The 20,143-nt window shown below is 33.3% G+C and overlaps 2 protein-coding genes across 2 annotated transcripts; one reads left to right on the plus strand and one right to left on the minus strand.

The window, feature by feature from the left end:
- Nucleotides 1-14,487: 14,487 nt before the first annotated feature.
- Nucleotides 14,488-16,928, plus strand: LOC120090357 (CASP-like protein 4B1). The gene is made up of 3 exons (XM_039047967.1): nt 14,488-14,980; nt 15,072-15,207; nt 16,588-16,928. Exons 1-3 carry the CDS (start codon nt 14,700-14,702, stop codon nt 16,777-16,779), a joined length of 609 nt encoding a protein of 202 aa, XP_038903895.1. The 5' UTR covers nt 14,488-14,699; the 3' UTR covers nt 16,780-16,928.
- Nucleotides 16,910-20,035, minus strand: LOC120090356 (probable WRKY transcription factor 26). Its single transcript, XM_039047966.1, has 5 exons — nt 19,526-20,035; nt 19,249-19,425; nt 18,575-19,050; nt 18,330-18,491; nt 16,910-17,511 (listed from the first exon to the last, which is right to left on the minus strand). The coding sequence occupies exons 1-5, from the start codon at nt 19,727-19,729 to the stop codon at nt 17,100-17,102; spliced, it is 1,431 nt and encodes a 476-aa protein (XP_038903894.1). The 5' UTR covers nt 19,730-20,035; the 3' UTR covers nt 16,910-17,099.
- Between the last annotated feature and the right edge of the window lie 108 nt (nt 20,036-20,143).

Consider the following 20,143-nt stretch of genomic DNA (forward strand, 5'->3'; position numbering starts at 1 on the left):
AATATTTGAATCTTATTCAAACATTTATTTTCTCTCACAAATGCTATAATGTATCAAATACATTATAATAATTATATGACATATAATTAAAATAACTTAATTATATCATATATAATTAAATCCCTCAATTAATTTGAACAATTCAAATTAATCCAAAAATTTATTCTCATTTAATCCTATTGAGCTACTAAGGGGACCTTATGGACCTGTAGCTTGAAGCTCCAATGGTACATGAAAAATTAATCAAACTCTTTAATTAAATTATTCATTATCCGTTAACTGTAGGGCACTCTACTAAAGACCAACAGCTGCACTCTTTGCACTACAGATATATTTATGTGTCCATTGGATATAATCAATCAACAGTACAATGACCCTTCACAAATTACTCGTAAGTACAGCTGGGCCAAAGTTATTGTTTTGCCCCTATAGTTACATCTAACTTCTTAAGTACCACTGATCCCTCTAATGAACAAGAGATCATAGTCCAACTATGACTAAACCCCTCTCGGGCCAGGAGAGGGTGTGGTGCCACATTGTTCAAGCCCCAGAGTCAGCCCTTAAGGGAGCAATTTATCTACTTACCCCAACCTCGGGGAAGGAGTGAATTCCTTTTTGTGTAGTTGTGTTCTCAGCTCCTCAATCAGACGAATCCCTAAAATGGTAGGCTTATTGAGTCGGCGATCTGGCCACTCTCACCCATACAAATCAAAGGACTGCCTTCATAGGCAGGAGTTCACAACTCACTCAGGATTCAGGTCATGTCACCTATGGTCATCCTAGTGAAATGTAAGTCTCTATTATAAATGACGTTATATAATGAGACTAAACATTTCGTGGTTCAGTTTTATATAAACTTCTTTGTATAGAACATTCTCGCTCACACGTCTATATATGAACGATCAGGATCAGATCATTTGTAGCATTTTACAATAATTGTAACACCTACAAAGCGAGCCATACTTGTAGTGTCACCAGGATAAGGTACCCAGTCTTATCCATCTACTACAGACCATTTAGGTTATCACTTAAATATGATCTACCCGTATGTCTCTACATACATGTTTAAGCTACAAGATAACCTTGGATGTTAGATTATTGGTTTGTGGTTAATGTAACTAAAATATGAAATAAAATATCATATATTTTACTAAATAAAAAATGACTTTATTCAAAGCATTTACAAATTATAGAACTCTACAAGATTTAGGGCATCAACCAAAAAATTGATAGGCATTCGAGGATGCTTTTCTTCTTCTTCTTCTTCTTCTTCTTCTTTTTTTTTTTTTTTTTTTTTTTAATCTTTCTCATGATAGCATTGATGGGGTACATTAAATTCCATATCCTGACGCGCTGTCTACAACGTGTCAAGGGTTCATTGAATCTTTGATAAAGTTCTCTTACCGGCTACCAACGTAGTCTGTGATTTGACTCCCACTGCCCATGCATGTCATGCCTCATCGCTTATAACTATGTGATCATCTGTTTTTTTGGCCGTTCTTGTTTGATCACGTCAGTGGGTGCTTGGCTTATGCATGCATTCATCTGGTTGTGTTGTAGGGTATTCTGCATAAAGATAGAAGTATCAGTCCATAATTTAGATATGTTAGATATTGAGAGTGTGTGATCGCATACTCCATTTTTTTTGTATAAATTATTTGATAAAGAATGTCGAAGCTTCATGCCTTTTTCTTATTTCTTACATGGAAGAGATACAATAACTTGTATTTCTACAAGTTATTAGGACCACAAACCCCAAAGCAATATAGTATTAAGTGAAATTTCCAATGAAACTGTTGAGACTTTAATAAGGGTTGTTGAAGAGGCTAGTACATCAGCAAGAGTTATTGATGTCGGTTCATCTAGTCAAGCACATCCATCTCAAGAGTTGAGATTACCTCAACATAGTGCGAGAATTATAAACCCACCTGTTCACTACATAGGTTTAACAGAAACCCAAGACAACATATCTGATGATGGAATTGAGGATCCATTGTCTTATAAGCAAGCAATGGAAGATGTTCACAAGGATGAATGGATTAAAGCCAATAATAAGAAAATGGAGTCTATGTATTTCAATTCTGTCTGGGAGCTTGTAGATCAACCTAATGGGGTAAAATCTATAGGTTGTAAATGGATCTACAAGATAAAAACGGGTGTAGATGGAAAGGTACATACCTTTAAAGCTAGACTAGTGGCAAAGGGTTATACCCAGATTGAGGGAATGAAATATGAAGAAACTTTCTCACCTATTGTAATGTCAAAGTCTATTCGAATTCTCTTATCCATATCCACATAGACTGCGAGATATGGAAAATGGACGTTAAGACTGTCTTTTTGAATGTTAATCTTCAAGAGACCATCTACATGAATCAATTAAAGGAATTCATTGAGCACAGTCAAGAAGAAAAGGTTTGCACGCTTAATCGATCTATATATGGGCTGAAACAAGTATCTCGATCTTAGAATATAAGATTTGATATGGCTTTGATCAGAATGTTGATGAACCTTGTGTTTACAAGAAAATCATCAACAATTCAGTAGCTTTCCTTATGTTGTATGTGGATGATATCCTTCTCACTGAGAATGATGTATGTTTATTGATGAATGTAAAGAAATGGCTAGCCGGCCAGTTCCAAATGAAAGATTTGGGTGAGGCGCACTTTGCTCTAAAGATCTAGATCATCAGGGATCGTAAGAACAAAAGGCTAACCTTGTCTCAGGCATCATATGTTGACAAGATACTCGTCAGATATTCAATACACAATTTCAAGAAGGGTTTATTGCCTTTCAGGCATAAAATTTTCTTGTCTAAGGAACAATGTCCTAAGACTCCTTAAGTTATTGAGGAAATGAGACAAATTCCTTATGTATCGGTTGTTGGCAACCTTATGTATGCAATGTTATGTACTAAACCTGACGTTTTTTATGTAGTAGAGATTGTCAGTAGATATCAATTGAATCTAGGATTAGATCACTAGACAATGATCAAAACAATCCTCAAGTATCTACAGAGAACGAGGAACTATATGCCTATGTATGGAACTAAGGATTTGATCCTTATAGGAACACAGACTCTGATTTTCATGCTGATAGGGATTCTAGAAAATTCACATCAGGATCAATGTTCACTCTTAACAGAGGAGTTATAGTCTGCGAAGCATTAAGCAAGGATGCATCGCAGACTCCACAATGGAAGCTGAATATCTAGCTACTTATGAAGCAGCTAAGGAAGCTATTTAGTTGAGGAAGTTCTTTACTAATTTGGAAGTCGTTCTAAATATGTCTTTGTCCATCACACTTTATTGTGATAATAGTGGTGGTTTGGCAAATTCAAAGGAATCTAAAAGTCATAAAAGAGGCAAACACATTGAGAGAAAATATCCCTTGATCTGGGAGATTGTGCAACGAGGTGATATGATAGTCATGAAGATAGCTTTAGAGTACAACGTTGCTGATCTATTTATGAAGGCTCTTACGGCTAAATTGTTCAAGAATCATCTAAAAAATCTAGGTTTACAAGATATTCGACACATTGTCTAGGCAATAAGAGATGTTACTTGGTATAATGTATGTCCTAGTTTATTGTATTGTGTATTCTATTTGTATTGTATACTCCACTCCACTAGGTTTATAACAAGTGGAAGATTGTTGAGATTGGTATCCTAAATCTCTTATTCTTATGGTTTGTAAACTTGTATAAATAAATTGTTATTAATAAAATAAATGTTATTTATATGTGCATTAACACAATCCAATAAACTAAGATCCTAGGTTATTTTATGTAGCTTGAACATGTATGTGGTGACATATAGGTGGATCATGTTTAAGTAATAGCCTGAATGGTCTGTAGTCAATGGATAAGGTTAGGTGCCTTATCCTAGTGACAGTACAGATATGACCCACTTTGTAATTGTTATAATTGTTATAAAGTGTTAAAAATGATTTGATCTTGATCATTCATGTGGAGACATGTGAGTGGGGGTATCCTATACAAAGAGTTTGTATAAGACCGGACCACGAAATGATTAGTATCTATTTATAATGTCGTTACTTGAAGATACTTATATTTCACTAGGATGACCAAAAGTCACTTGATCTTAATCTTGAGTGAGTTTTGACCACCTGCCTATAAGGGTGGTCCTTTAATCTGCATGGGTGAGAATGGCTGGATTCATCGACTCAATTGCCTACCATTTTGGGGATTTGTCTGAGTGGGGAGCTGGGAACTCAACTACACAATATGGAATTCACTCATTCCGTTGTTAGGGTAAGTAAATGAATTACTCTCCTAATGGTTGATTTCGGGTCTTAAACAATAAGAGCCCTCTCCCTCTCATTGGCCAGAGAGGGGACTAGTCATAATGGGGTTATGACTAATTGCTCATTAGAGGGATTACTTAAGGAGTTAGATGTAACTACAGGGGTAAAATGGTAATTTTGACCCAGTTGTACTTACGAGCAATTTGTGAATGGTCAATGCATCATTGAATGGTTATATCCAATGAACACAAAAATATATTTATAATATGAATAGTGTAGTTGTCGGTCTTTAATAGAGTGACCAATAGTTAATTAATGTTGATTAATTTAATTGAAGAGATTAATTAATTAATCTCATACCATTGGGAGCTTCTAATCTGTAGGTCTATAAGGTCCCTTTATTAACTCAATAAGAATTAATGAGAATCAAGTTAATTTTGGTTTAATTTGAATTGTTCAGATTAATTTAAAGACAATTAATTATATGTGATACAATTAATATAATGTATGTTGTTACATTATAATATAAAGTTTAATGAGAGAAATAAATATTTGAATATGATTCATATAAAAACTATAGGTTAAAATTAATATGAATATGATTCATATTAAAACTATATGTTATATGAGAGAATGTAAACTATAGGTTATATTATATGTGATATAATATAAATATAGATTATATATTATATGGGATATAATATATGATTCAATTTTGATAATATTAATGTAGTTAATATTATTATTTAAAATTTGAAAATTAACTCCAAGGGAGTTATTTTCAAGTTATGGAGGCATAACTCCCTCATTTTCTCTAAAAAAACGTAACTGGTAGAAGGTTGTTTTTTTTTTTTTTTTTACTTCAACATTGGAACAAATTTTTGGGTAGAAAAGTTCTCCAAAAAATCTTCATCTCCTTCCTATATCACACACAAGAACTCTCATCTTCCCTTTCACCAAAATTAATCAAGGAAGCCCACATACTTTCCTTGATTCTCATTTTGAGAATAACAAAGTAATCATTGTGGTGGCGTCCTGTTGCTACTGGTGTTCGAGGTTATTGCATTCAAGAGAAGACCTGTGTTCAAGGGAATATATCTCACTGTTCGTGACCATTCACCGGAAGAGAAATAGAGAAGAATGATTCTTCAAAGGTTAGTGTACCATTTTCCTTTTCTCTCTGTAATTTACAGTAGAAATGAATGCTTAAGGGTGTATATTGTTTATCCTCTTAGTTCTTTATTTTTCTTTGTCTTATTAAGTTTCAAAAACGAATTCTTAGACACAAGGCAATCGTTCGCTACTGCTGCAGGAATTCGATTCCCTTCAAAGTCACATATGGTCATCCTCGTGAAATGAAGTCTCTTCAAGTAATAGCGTTAAAAAAAAGAGAGCTAATCATTTAGTGGTCTGATCTTATACAAATTCTTTGTATAGAATCCACTCACATGTCTCCACATGAATGATTAAGATCAAATCATTTGAAACACTTTACAACAATTGTAACAATTACAAAGTGGGTCGTATCCATAGTGTCACCAAAATAAGGCACCCAACCTTATCCATTTACTATAAACCATTTAGGTTATTACTTAAACATGATCCACTTGTATGCCACCACATACATGTTTAAGCTACATAAAGTAACCTTAGATCTTTATTTAATGGATTATTGCATATATAAGAGAATCAACCATTGATTCAAATAACATATAATTACGAGGCTTTAGGACAACATCCTAACAATTCCTCCGTTAGAGCAAATTTGAGGTCGTCGATGACCAAGATAGTATTAGTTGTATTTTTTCAAGTCGTGTAGTTTTTGCCGATTAACTTATCAGAACTAAGCAAAGTTATTACAACGATAATCATGATTGTAAATCGCTGAAACAAAACAAAACATTTATATTAGATATACTTACAAAACTCATTTAATTCAATCAGATTTAGCAAAAAAAAAAAAAAAAAAACTTAATAAACCCTAATATCATTTAATTTTGCAATGATACTTCCTTGATTTAGAATAAATGTCACCTCAGGGTGTATAGTTATTCGTTCATTGAATTGAGACATTCTCAATTAAACATTACACTAGAAGAACTCTTTCTTGACTAGATTTCACTAGCTATCTACTTTTGTAGAGGTTCGCCTAATCGAGTCAAACGAGTAATTGTATGCATAATTCATTTGCATGACCAATTTGTAGAAATCAATGATAGAGATTGCATTGAATGTCTAACTTGAACTAGAAATAAGATTGAACAACACTTGTTTGTAATTTTCTTTTATCCTTTGATTTTCAAGTATGTTTCTTGCTTTATCAAAACCCCATTTTTATCGATTTCATAGTTGAACTTAGCTTAGGAAAAGATTAACAAGCCTTCCCCGTGGATTGACCCCGTGCTTGTCGCTTATGCTACTTATTAGTATAAGATGTAGGTTTCAGTCATTTATAAATACTTTTGTTTCGGTTAGAGTCGAACTAACAACATCGATTCGAGCACAAAAAAAATGACATCGTTGTTGGGGAAATGGCTAAACCATTTAATCTCTTTCTTAGTTAAATTCAACTTGTAAACTTTAAAAACACTAAAAAGATTTTTCTTTCTTTGAGTCACTTAGTTTAATATGGCAGATATTAATATCTTCTATGCTATTCTTTCGAGACAAGCAGCTCAACGTAAGAAAGAACAAAAGGTAAGAGAAATAAATAAACTTAAAAGTCAAGTTCTTCAACTAACCTTTCTTGTTCAAGATTTGACTATTAGGCAAACACAAGTTTCACGTGGTCCTATATGTGAGCATTACCCTTCTTGGGAGATATCTAGCCAAACACCGATGTCGATACATGCCTCTTCCTCCAATTCAGGTACTTCTCTAAAAGAATTAATTAAGGAGTTTTCTAACAATTCTTGCGAGATTGTGCAGGGAATCCTCCCTCAGTCAGCAAGAATCCCCTAGTTTCCAACAAGATAGCTTCAGTTTTGCAACTGAAGTTAAAATTGAATTTAGTAATTTGAGTAATCTCGTTGCTCAGATTACTAAATCAGTAGGTTGACTAGAAGAGTCTTGGAATCAACAATTTTCTAGTAATACCAAACTTTGAGTGAAGTTGCTTACATCGATCATAATGTTGAGCAACTTGTTCCTCGAAGTATAGGTCAAGGTAAGACTTTGGACTTTATTATGTGTGAACTCGCTAATTCTTCTTTTCAGTGTGTACAGGAACCTATTGAGTCTCACCTAAGTACTCAAACCCCCATGCTCGTTGAGGAAGAGTCTCTTCCTCAACTTGCACATCTAGGACTTACACTGGAAAGTTGTTCAGAGCCCTCCATTGTCTATTGCACCGAGATCAACATGCGTGAGGAATTCTCTCGATCGACTAACGGAGAAGATATTTATTCCTCGTAGTACCAAAAATAAGTCGATAAAGTAGAATATGAGTTCGAGCCTCATATTGAGGAGTCTTAGGTAATTGAGTTTGAGGTTGTCAAACCCCATTCTTTTCTTCCCTCTGGCATCTAATATTTTTTTATTATTTCTCATATTATCCTTACAAGTCAGAGTCTGTTGTCGAGTCTTTTCTTTCTTTCGACTCTTTTGGGTCACTTGAGTCTTTCGATTCCTTATTTTTCTCGTTTTTTTGCCAAAGTTTACTGTCTGATTCTCGTCAAAAGATGAGTACTTTTATAGCCCTTCCAAGCTATATAGATTCATCTAAGAAAGGACCGGAGAAGTATGAAAGTTTTTACGTACCTTGAAAAGCAAAAAAGACGGGTCGCATCAAGCAATCGACGTTAAAAATTTACCCTTCCTGGAGGTAGCCAGGTGTAAAAAATAAAACAACTTTTATTCGCTTTCCTTTATTTGTTTTCTAGAAGTAAATTTTTAGACTAACTTTCTTTTTCTTGTAGCTTTTGCTTTCTTTTGTTTTTCTTTTCTTTTTTTTTTTTTGTGAGAACAAACAAAATGAAAGAAAAACAATATTTTGAAGCAGGAAGAAAAATTCTACCACCTCCCACTATATGAAACCGGGGGAGTTTTCTGTTCCCTTCCTTTTGTCTTCTCGCTTATATCTACATTTTAAAATATTGAGGACAATGTTTACTTTTTAAGTTGGGGGTGGGGAACATTGCATATTTATGACATTTTATTAGGGTTATTTAGATTTTGTGATCTTGATTAGATACATCTTGATGAGACTCTAATGCATTTTGATGACATATTTTTTATTCTTTGAAAAACAATATCATGATCTCTTGATATTTTTGAAATGACTCATTTTTGCTTTAATGCATGTTCATTCATTCAAGAATCTCATCCACTTTGTTTTTTTTATGCATCATTTGATTTCCATAATCTCTCGATTCTTATCAATGAAACTCTGATGACGCATTCTTTCAAGTAATGATACAAATAAAATTTTAGACCTCTTAAAATTTTTTAACAACATTTTGAAACTCAATTTTTCAAAAGAAACTTTCTTTTCCTTTTTATTTCATAAAAAAATCAAATACTTAGCTTTTTAGATTTATTTAGAATCTTTAAACTCTTAGAAACGTCATATCTACTTAATTTTCTTTGTTACCTCAATAGGACAACCTTTGGTCTAAGAACAACCATCTTGTTTTAGAAGCAAGTTTAGACAAAGAGGAATAAAAAGAGTAGTGTTTTAAAAAAAAGTAGTTGTTGCTAGCATAAAAAAAAAATAAAGCAAGCTTGCCAAATTAACATAACCTTCACTAACATGTGTGTGCATGGATAGAGGTTAAAAGAGCTACCCTGATTTTGTTTAGATAGGACCCACGAGAATAAAGTGATAGGTTCCCTGCGGTGTGAATGTGAAAGCTATCCCTCTAGTTAAAAGACATGCCAATTACATTTTGTGTGCATGAGTTTAAAAAAGGAACCCTTGTATTAGAATTGCCTCTCTCCAATGCAAGTTAGGTATATCTTAGATTGATAATCGACCCAGTGTAGGGAGAAGAGGAATTGAGAGTTGGATATGGCCTTTTTACTAGTTTTAGCCTTTAAATAAACTAAAACTAAGTAGTCCTTTCTTTTATGACTTTACAAAAAAAAGACGTTTTCTTTTCAAAAATAGGTTTCAACTCTTTGTTAGCAAAATTTTAAAATTCTAAATGCCCATTTGTATCATTTATTTCCTTATTTGTTGAAAAGATAGATGTGAATCGAATTTGTGTAGATAAAAAAGGACATATAAACATTTTGAATGACCTCTTTGAATGAATGCACAAATGAATGTTCATTTTTTTTATTGACTGCATGCATATTTCTAGTTTTAACTTTCTCGGTACGACCAAGAGTTAAGTTGGGGGTGTTTTGATAGGTCTTCAAGAGAGATATTTTCTACGTTAATTCCCTTAGAATTGTGTTATTTGTTTGTTTTTAATGTTTATTTTATAGGTAAAATAGTCTCGGGAGCGATTAGAAGTCAATTCGAGAAATTTGGGCTAAAAAGGATAAAAGATAATCAAGAAGTCAACAAAATTGAAGAGAATCAGAGTAATTATCAAAATGCCATCAGACCCAGCGTCACGATCCTCCTAGAAGCGTTGAGAAATGCTTGAAGACAGCAAGCATCCATCTGCTGCAAAATAAGGCAGCGTTGCAACGCTGCAATGGGTGTCGCAACGCTCCAAAATTTGATGGAAATGTCTTGCGCGCCTTGCGCAACCAAGCATTAATGCAGTGTCAAAACCCTAGCCCAACGCTTCTTGGCTTTTTTATGATTTAGTATTGCAATGCTAGCCTCAGTGTCGCGACGCTACCCTACACCTGCAACTATAAAACATTTCTTTCATTTTTAGCGAAAAGGGAGGTAAAATTCTTCATGGAGTCCGAAGTTTCTCTATTCACCAGTTCAACTCTTTGGTAACTTTGTCTCTAATTAGTTAGATTTTCATTTCTTTCTTTGATTGTAAACATTGTAATGGATTTCTTCATAGATTTGTCTATGGATTTGTGAAGTAATTTCTTCAATTTTGTTTCTAGATTTCAAGAATTCTTGCAATTTCTTAAGTTTTTTTTGCTTATCTTTGTAAATTGCATTATGAAATTATGGATTCTTGAATTGGTTTTAAGTTTTAAAAGCATGTTTAGGGATTTTTGTCTTTGAAGCATGTTAAGCCAAGATCCTTAGTTTTGCCACAATCTTGATTGGATATGTTGCTAGGATGTATTCATGTATAAGAATGTCTAGTAAGGTCGACCAAGTGGAAAAGGTTAATTTTGTATTTGATGGCTATTCCTAGAATACATAAATTGCTAGATTCAAGGACAAATTCGGTTAATTGAATATGACTATCTTGACAATTAATTGACACAATTGAATTCTAGAACTTAATGCATATGTTTTCTATTCTATATGAACGTTATCTAACTCAATAGAACTAGAGGCATATAGGTTGATTAGAGTTAGGCCTTTCCAACTTTAATCAATAGTTAAAACGCTTTCTTGATTAGATTTCGCTAGCTACCCACCTTTGTAAAGGTTAGCCTAATCGAGTCAAGCGAGTAGTTGTGTGCATAATTCATTTGCATGACTAATTTGTAAAAATCGATGATAGAGATTGCATTGAATGTCTAACTTAAACTTGAAATAAAATTGAATAACACTTGTTTGCAATTATCTTTATCTTTTGATTTTCAAATATGTTTCTTGCTTTATCAAAACTCCATTTTTTATTGCTTTCATAGTTGAACTTAGCTTAGGAAAAGATTAAACAAGCCTTCCCTGTGTGGATCGACCCTGTGCTTACCGCTTGTGCTACTTGTTAGTATAAGATGTAGGTTTCAGTGATTTATAAATATTTTTGTTTAAGTTAGAGTTGAACTAACAACATCAATTCGAGCGCAAATAGGGTTCCAAAAACCTTTTTGACAAAGGGAATTTGCAAGAGATAAGAGAAGAAGAGAACGAGCTTTTTTTTCTTTGTCTTTTTTTGTGTCTGAGTCTCACCTTATTACTCTGTTTTCAAAAACACATAAAATGGAAGAGTGAGGGAGAGGGAGTTACGATAACACCTTCTCACGACCAGCAAGAATAATTCCCCTGTCCCGGGGAGTTATTGAGTATTACATTATTATAATATTAATAATATAATATTTATATTATAGGGTTAATTAACATATTAAAAAAACCATATAATATGCAATAAAATGCAATTCTCTCTTATAACCTATAGTTTTAATATGAATCACATTTACATCAAATTCTAACCTAAAGTATTTATATAAATATATTTGAATCTCGTTCAAATATTTAGCTCTGGTATATTATATAGTTTTAATTATAAATCGTATTTATAATTAAATATATATGTTATAATGTATCAATATACATGAATATAATTAATAGCTTAAATTCCTTTGAATAATTTAAACAATTTAAATTATTCCAAAAATAGTTGTTCCTTGTTTTTATCCTTAGTGAGCTAACAAGGAGACCTTATAGATCTACATATTAGAAACTCCAATAATACGAGATTAATTAACTAAACTCTTTAATTAAATTAATCTATATTCATTAACTACCGGTCACTCCACTAAAGACCGATAGCTGCATTATTCGGACTGTAGATATATTTCTGTGTCTATGGATATAACCAATCAACAGTAAGTTGACTTTTCACAAATTACTCATACTACAATTGGATCAAATTACCGTTTTACTCTTGTAGTTACATCTAACTTCTTAAGTACCACTGATTCCTCTGATGAACAAACAGTTTATAGTCCAACTATAAACTAACCTCTCTCAGGCCAATGAGAGGGTGAGACCTCATTGTTTAAGACCCGAAATCAGCTATTAAGGTAGCAATACATCTATTTTTTCTAAAGACGGAAATGAGTGAATTCCATCTTGTGTAGTTATGTTCTCAGCTCCCTACTTGGACAAATCCAAAATGGTAGGCTTATTGAATTGGTTAAACTGGTTGCTCTCACCCATACAGATTAAAGGATTGTCCTCATAGACAGGAGTTTACAAGTCACTCAGGATTAAGGTTAAGTCACCTATGGTCATCTAGTCTCTTCAAGTAACGGTGTTATAAAGAGAAACCAATCATTTCGCGGTCTGATCTTATATAAACTCTTTATGCAGGATACTCCCACTCACATGTCTCAACATGAACAATATGGATCAATTGTCTATAACACTTACAACTTATGCAATAGTTACAAAGTGAACCGTATCCACAGTGTCACCAAGAAATAGCATCGGGATGGGATTAAACTGACGCTTCTGCATATGTTTCATCATATTTTCCATGTTTGGTTTAGTAGAAAAACATTGAAATTCTTGGATTATTTTTATTTAGTTATTTATTTATTTATTTTTTTAAATTTGTGTTAGCGGTATCCCAAGTAAAGGTTTTTGGGTTTATGAATATTTATCTTGATGATGTTTCTATATTTTATAAAAAGGATTTGATTCTATTGCTCAATTTGAAAAAGATTTACTTTCAAGCTTATGCATGCATGTAGTAAAATCCTATTAGCGTTAGAAAGTTGGGTCATTATAGTTTAGATCAACTTTTGACTTGTTGATCGGTTTGGATAGACCCCTGACTTGTTGAATGACTTGGATCGACCTTTGGTTTGTTGATCGACTTGGATTGGCCCCTAGCATGTTGATCGTCTTGGATCAGCCTTTGGAGCTTCAATCTTCTAGTCTTTTAGCGTGAATGCTTCAATAATCTTCAGTATTTAAGAGCTTCATGGCTTCAGTCTTTAGAACTTGAGAAGAGTTATACTCTTTAGAGCTTCGTTGTTTGGAACTTTAGATCTTCAGAGAGCCTTGGTCTTCACTTCTTCTAATTTTCAGGAAGTTGCAAACTTAAGATTGATCAAAGCTTCAGTTTTCTGGAATTCAAGAAAGTTTTAATCTTCCAAGTATTCAATCGTCAAAAGGTTATAATCTTTAGAACGATTAGAACTTTAGAGTCTTAAAATCTTTATTTATAGAACTTAAAACCCCCCGTATGAATAGGTAATGTCTCTGTTTATAGAAATTTCTCATGGACATTATATGGGCTTGGGCCCAGTTGTTGTTGGACCCAAATATTGGGTTTGGGTTCAGTCTTTAATTAGGGTAAAAATTTTTATTATAAGCTTTAATTGTGTTGGGCCTAGCGACTTTAATGACTCGACCCGATCCAATTTATAATTTCAACAGTGGGTTCTGGGCTCTCATTTTATGATGTGGCAACTTGTGATTAGCCAAAATTTCTCATTCAACACACTCAATAAAAAAATTAAAAAAGAAAAACCAAGAGTCCCAACCACCTTTTTTTTTTTTTTTTTTTTCTTCTAAGTACAACCAACCTAGTACTCTATCCTAACATCTTTTATTTAGAGTTGGAATAAGAGATTTTTTTTATATGGCTAATGTACAAAAGAGGATTTTAGAATTTCAACACGTATTTCTTTTAAAATTCTTTTAGGATCACACGGAACGTTTTGGTTGGACATAAATAGAAAATTTCTACTACTATCGTTGGATTTTTTTTTTTTTTTTCCATATATCATTATTGAAATTTACGAACCCACAATACTTTAAAGTACCAAAAAAAAAAAAAACACTAAGAAAATTAAAATGATCGACTTTAATAATTTTTTTTTACCATTAAACTTTTGTCATACCTTAAAAAAATACTCTTGAAACTTTATTGGTAAAAAATATGATAAATGTCATGAAAATTAATTGTGAAATTAAAGATATATATGTGATATTATTTTTAACTATATAAAAGATTAAATAGTTGTCATAATTTATTTCACCTAAAAAATATAATTAAAATAATTATATAATCAATTGTTGCACCTCATGTATCACATTATGTGTTTTAGTTTTTACATATTAGCTATGGCATTAATTTTTTATTTAATTTTAACAAAGAAGAAATACTCTCAATTCATTGAGAATGTTTTTTCAAAAAAACAAATTTCAATGTTTAATGGCAATTTTTTTTTTTTTAAAAAAATCAAAGTTTAAAACATAATTGAAAATATACATAGTTACATAGCCCAAAATTGATGGGCATTTAATTTAACCACGAAGGAAAAATAAAAAAAAGTTATGTATGGAGAAGTCAATTTTCATATGGAAAATGTCCAATCTGGACATGTGGCACCACCCAAATTATGCCACGTGACAAAATCAAAACACGTTGATTGGTCCATAGTCCACTTCGCGTGGCTTCTGTCTCAACTCCCACACCCGCTTCCTTATACAGAGAAGCTGAGTTGTCGCTTCATAATGCCACCCAAATAATTTGTAAAGGGGAAAGAAAAAGTTTTAACAAATAACAAATTTTGTTCACTCACAAAAAAACTAGAAGTTCTTTATACCCCGATCTTCCAGTTGGTCTGTTCCATCCAAAAAAATCCCAATCACTTATTCGATTGTGATGACAAATCCCGAAGACTCTGCACCGACGCAACAAAAAGGGGCGCCGGCGGCGTCGCCACCGTCTGCCCCTCCGGCGTCGGACGTGGAAAACCCAACGCCACAGGCGAGCAGTTTTGGAGTGTCGGAGATCGTGAGCCGGTGGCGGAGGGAGGATCTGTTAAAACGCCGCGTTTTGGCTCTCAGAGGATTTAGCCTTATCTTTTCATTGCTTGCTTTCATTATTATGGCTAGCAATAAACATGGCGATTGGAAAGATTTCGACAAGTACGAAGAATTCAGGTAACCCAATTTGATATATATATATATTTTAAATTATAAATTATCATTATATTTGAGACAGTTATTAGAATTGAATTTGGTATTGAAATAGGTACTTGTTGGCAGTAGCATTTCTCTCCACTTTGTATACGGGCGCCCAAGTTTTGCGACAAGTTCATGAACTTTCGACTGGGAAATCTGTGTTTCTACCCCAAAAAGCTGCCTTTATCGACTTTATTGGAGACCAGGTCGGTCTGTTTTCTTCTAATCAAGTCTGGTGCTGCAAATATATATATATATTTTGGTATATTAGAAATTTAATCCTATGATTTACGCAATTCCCGATTTTAAAACTTTAAAGTTAGGGTTGTTTAATTTGGTTTCAAATGATTGAAGTGTTTACCTCTACTCAAAATAGTTTTTATTTCTTTTCTCCACTTAATTTCGATAATTTCATCTTTATTTTAATTTGGTACATAGAATTTCATTTAACTTAGTTTATGTGATTTTTAAAATTTCAATTTGGTTTTTCACGACTCACTCACGTTTCACAAATTGTTTGTAATGTTATTATATTAGGAATAGCATTTTTCTTCTTTACACAAAGCAGTTTTTCATTCGGGTAGTTATTTTAGTTGATAGTATTGGGTAGAGAAAATAAATGGTAGATTTTTCAAGTGAATGCAGTTCGATTTAGGTGCAATTTGTGAGATTGAAGCCAATCATATAGGAATCAAGTTAAGACTTCTATAATATTTCATAGGACCAAGATGAATTGTAAGCTCAAATTATAGAGAATAAATTACAAACCAAAAATATTCTTTAATCAGTTAAATAGTAGGATCAAATTAAAACTTTTAGAAATCATAAGGACTAAATTTAAATTTTACCAACTAAAAGTGACCAAATTTTGGATAAATACAAACACAAATTCTTCTTCAACTTTCACGTTTATGTCTAATAGGTCATTGAAGTTTAAAGAGTTTATATTAGGATTTAAGAGATATATTAGATACAAACCTAGAAGTTTAGAGACAAAAATCGTAAATTAACTTCAAAATTCAAATATATAATTTAATTGAAGTATTGAGATCTTTTAAAATTTGGTAATAATTTTAGACCTGTTTTGACAATCATTTGGTTCTTGACATTATTTCCACTCTCAATTTATTTGTCTGTTATCTACTTTTTACCAATAGTTTAAAAAAAAAAATCAAAATTTGAATATTAAAAAAAGTAGCTTTTAAAGTCTTATTTTTGTTTTTGGAGTTTGGTTAAGATTTGAACCTTTGAATTTAAGAAAAAATGTATATCATTTTAAGAAATGAGGATGAAATAGGTTTAATATTTAAAAACAAAAAATAAAAAAATCAAATGATTATCTGAGTCTTTGTTTTTTAATTTTTGTTTTCGAAATTTAAGCTAGTTTGTCCCATTCTTACTGGAAATCAAATAAAAATAAATAAATAAAATGAGATCCTCAAATTAGAAGTAGTAAATATAGAAGCAGAGGGTAAAAGTGTATGTAAGGTTGTGTAATGAGGTTGGAAAAATATTTAAAAATGGATGATGATGATGATGATGATGATGATGATGATGATGATGATGATGATGATGATGATATGCAGAGTATGGCGTATCTGGAAATGTCGGCGGCATCTTCAGCAGTTCCGATGACAAACAGAATGAGAGAAGGCTCAGATTCTTCTTTTACAGACTCATTGGCAGCTTCTGTTGTTATGTCCTTCTTCGCCTTCTTCTCCTTGGCTTTATCCGCCGCCATTACAGGATACAAACTCTCTACTTACCCTTATATTTAATTTCTCTAATTAATTCCACTTTTAATTTTACCTCTTAACTCTCCCTCTTAACCACCCTTTTTTGTTTTTCATTATAATGTAAACACTCTCATCATTTCTTCAATTTTTCATTCAATTTTCATTATTATAATGTGTAAACTTCTCAGTCATTTAAACCACTATATTATTTAATTGATACAACAAACCCACATATCTCCTAAACTCATCTCTAACCTAATAACCAATCAACAAATTCACTCTCTTCCAAGTCAATTATCTATTCTATTCTACTCATCATCCCCTACTAATTTTACAATGCTACAAACAAAAACAAAGAAACTCTAAGATAGAAATGAATTGAAGTATATGTCATCATCTCTGGCTTCTTCCTTAGCTGCTGATCCAAATCCTGAAACTTGGAAACTTGGAGGCAGTCCTTGTGATGTTTGAAATCGGAACAATGATGCTTCTGCTCCTATTTCTGACATCCCTAAATTTGCTGGCTGGAACGCGGCAGGAAAATTTGCCGTGAAAGAATTACTGGTGATGGCGGATGGTCTCACCGGCATTGGAATGTTGGTCGATATAGGTCGGTTGATGGCGTTATAGCCACCGCCACCACTGCCACGTGCTGCTGGAACTTCATGGTTGTGTTTGCCTTCGTAGGTGGTGATCACAGCCCTCATGTCGTTGGCCGCTCGCTCGATATGCTTCCTCACCGGGCAGCCTAAAGATGTGCATTTGTAGTAGCTCCTATATAGGTATACATGAAGAAAATAAATTACCAAGTTCAGTGTTGAGTCCTACAAACAATAATGAGAATATGAATCTCGAACTTTAAGAGTAAAAGTCGATGTCTTAACTATTGAGTTAAACTTTATTAAACTAACAATGAACTGATAAAGCTTAACTACTTAAAAAATTGAAGTTATTTTTTCAAGTTCAATAATTAGAATGGGGTTCGAGCCTCTTCCTCTAAGTCAATAACATATCCCTTAACAAATTCAGCTGTCTAACGACTTACAAGCTTAAGATAAGTTAGATGGATTATGACAAATTAAAATTTCTTTTCTTAACAGTTATTCAACATGCTCATGCTAGCAGCTCTATCTTATTATTATTATTTGCAGGTCATGTCATCAAATTGGTACAATAATTAAATAGATTTTGTTTTATTTAATCCTCGACTTTGGTTATGTCTCTTACAATCTGTAGTTAGTTGACTTCTCAAATATCTCTAGTTAGTTAGTCATTGACTTTAGGTAAATCTCTCAAAGATCTTTAGTAAATCGATTGTATTAGAGAATAGAACCTAAAAAGAATTCTATTGAATCTGTAAGGCTTAAGCAAATTAATCGAAAACTTTTAAACTGCATGAATGAAGTTGAAATTAAGACAAAATTACAAAACTAATTAAGTTTTTTTTATAAGTGCAAGAAATTAAACTGGGATCTACGTCAAAATTGGAATCTGACCTAAGAGAGAAAGAAAAAGAAAAGGTAAAAAGTGGCATTTTGCAGAAACTTTGAAAAGAGAAAAGATTCAATGTTGAACAAAGAACAAAAGCATACCTCGGATTTGGATTTCCTTTGACAACTTTTTGTCCATATTTCCTCCATCTATAACCATCCGGCAATATGTCAATTTCGCTGGTTGTTTGAACCACAATTCTTGGCTCTTTCACTGTTCTGCTTCCACCCCCACAATATCCTTCATTTTCATTCTCCCCTTTCCTGCAACATTTCATTTTTGTTCACACTGCTCCCATAAATTTTCAACCAAAAATAATATTTTGTAACCATTCGAATTCACTCACCATCTCTTAGCTTCCGGTTCATTTTCATTGTCGTCCATCGAGTTGCTAAACGGCGAATTGGGTTCGAATTCCTCGTCCCCCACCGAGACGGAGGAATCCTCCTGCAGCAGGGCAGAATCCGCCGCCGATGGATCGTAAACAGCGGAGTTACCGGAACGTCTTGTCGGCTGGGGCTTGGCGTGATTATGGCTTCCCTTGTAAACAATCTCAGTAATTTGCCCATCTAAAGATCTTTCAACTTTCTTCTTTGTTGGGCAACTTGGAAAAGTGCACTTGTAATAGCTTCGTGGATTTTCGCTTCCTTTCACTTGTTTTTGACCATATTTTCTCCAGTTATATCCATCGTTCTCTGATTTGTGCTGTTCTCTGTTGTAAATTGATAGCTGGGAAATTGGCTTTGATTCAGCTACCACCATTTCTGTAGTAACAAATTCTGATTTCGCTCTATTTTCATCACACGAAAAACCGCCTGGATTCTACCAAACAAAAAACAGAAATTGTTTGTTACAGATCCTAATTTTATTTAATTCCACCCCCTCCCCCTTTTTCTAATCTACTGACACCTGTGGGATTCTGTTTTTTATGGTATTAAATATCTTTCAAGTAATAAGATCATCATCACGCGAGGAGAGAACAAGGGATTTTAAAATACTAAGAAAGCGACAAACATTTACCAGTTGGATCACGTTGGAAGAAGAGGACTGAAAATAAGACGAAACAGAGGATCCTGTTTGTGGGTTGAACGAAGAAACAGAGTAATTATTTTTCACATCTCCCTTCATTTCTTGCTGGTCAATCTCCTCATAATCATTTCTCAAGTTTAAGGCACCAGTGGTAGGAGAAGGAAAAACCTGTTAAAAAATACCAAAATTAGAGAACAAATCAGCAAAACCCAAAACAAATATATCACATTAAGAGAAGTTATAAAATGGGAAGAATTTGAAAACTTACACCGAAGGAGAAAAGGAGAGGGGAATTAAGAAACTCAGTGGGGCTTAAACCAGAAGAGAAAGAGGAAAGGTAAGAAGAAGGAGACATTGGAAATGGAGGAGGTTGAAGAGACTTGAATTTCGGAACTTCCATAGCGAAATTATTGGTTTTGTTGTCAGAAGATCCGCCAGAGAGTGTATTTATCGTTTGGTTTATGTTATTCATGTTAGTATTTTCTTTTCCTTTTCCTTTTTTGGGAAAAAGGAAGTCACTGGAAGAAGAAGGAAGGTGTGTGTTGGAAAGAAGTTACAGAATGAAGGCTTATTTATATTAACAGAAAAAAAAAAAAGGAGGAGCAGAAAAGAAGGAGGAGGGAAGAGGAACAGAGGAGTGATTTTTGTTTTGTTGGCAATTAAGGTTTCGTGGAGCTGAGCTACTTTCTTCGAAGCTGAGATGGAAGTTTGACTGTGGAATTTTCTCCTTTTCGGTCAAAGCTTGTGGGTTTGACTGGACTGGTCAGGCCTTTTCTCAGAAGGCGGCTTATCTTTGTGCTCCTCAGATGGCGCCACGTGTCTCATCTCTGTATACGTGGACTGCACTGGAACAACGCATCTCTCTTTCTCTCTATCTCTCTCTTAT

This window comes from Benincasa hispida, chromosome 11, assembly GCF_009727055.1.
Source record: "Benincasa hispida cultivar B227 chromosome 11, ASM972705v1, whole genome shotgun sequence".
NCBI lineage: Eukaryota > Viridiplantae > Streptophyta > Magnoliopsida > Cucurbitales > Cucurbitaceae > Benincasa > Benincasa hispida.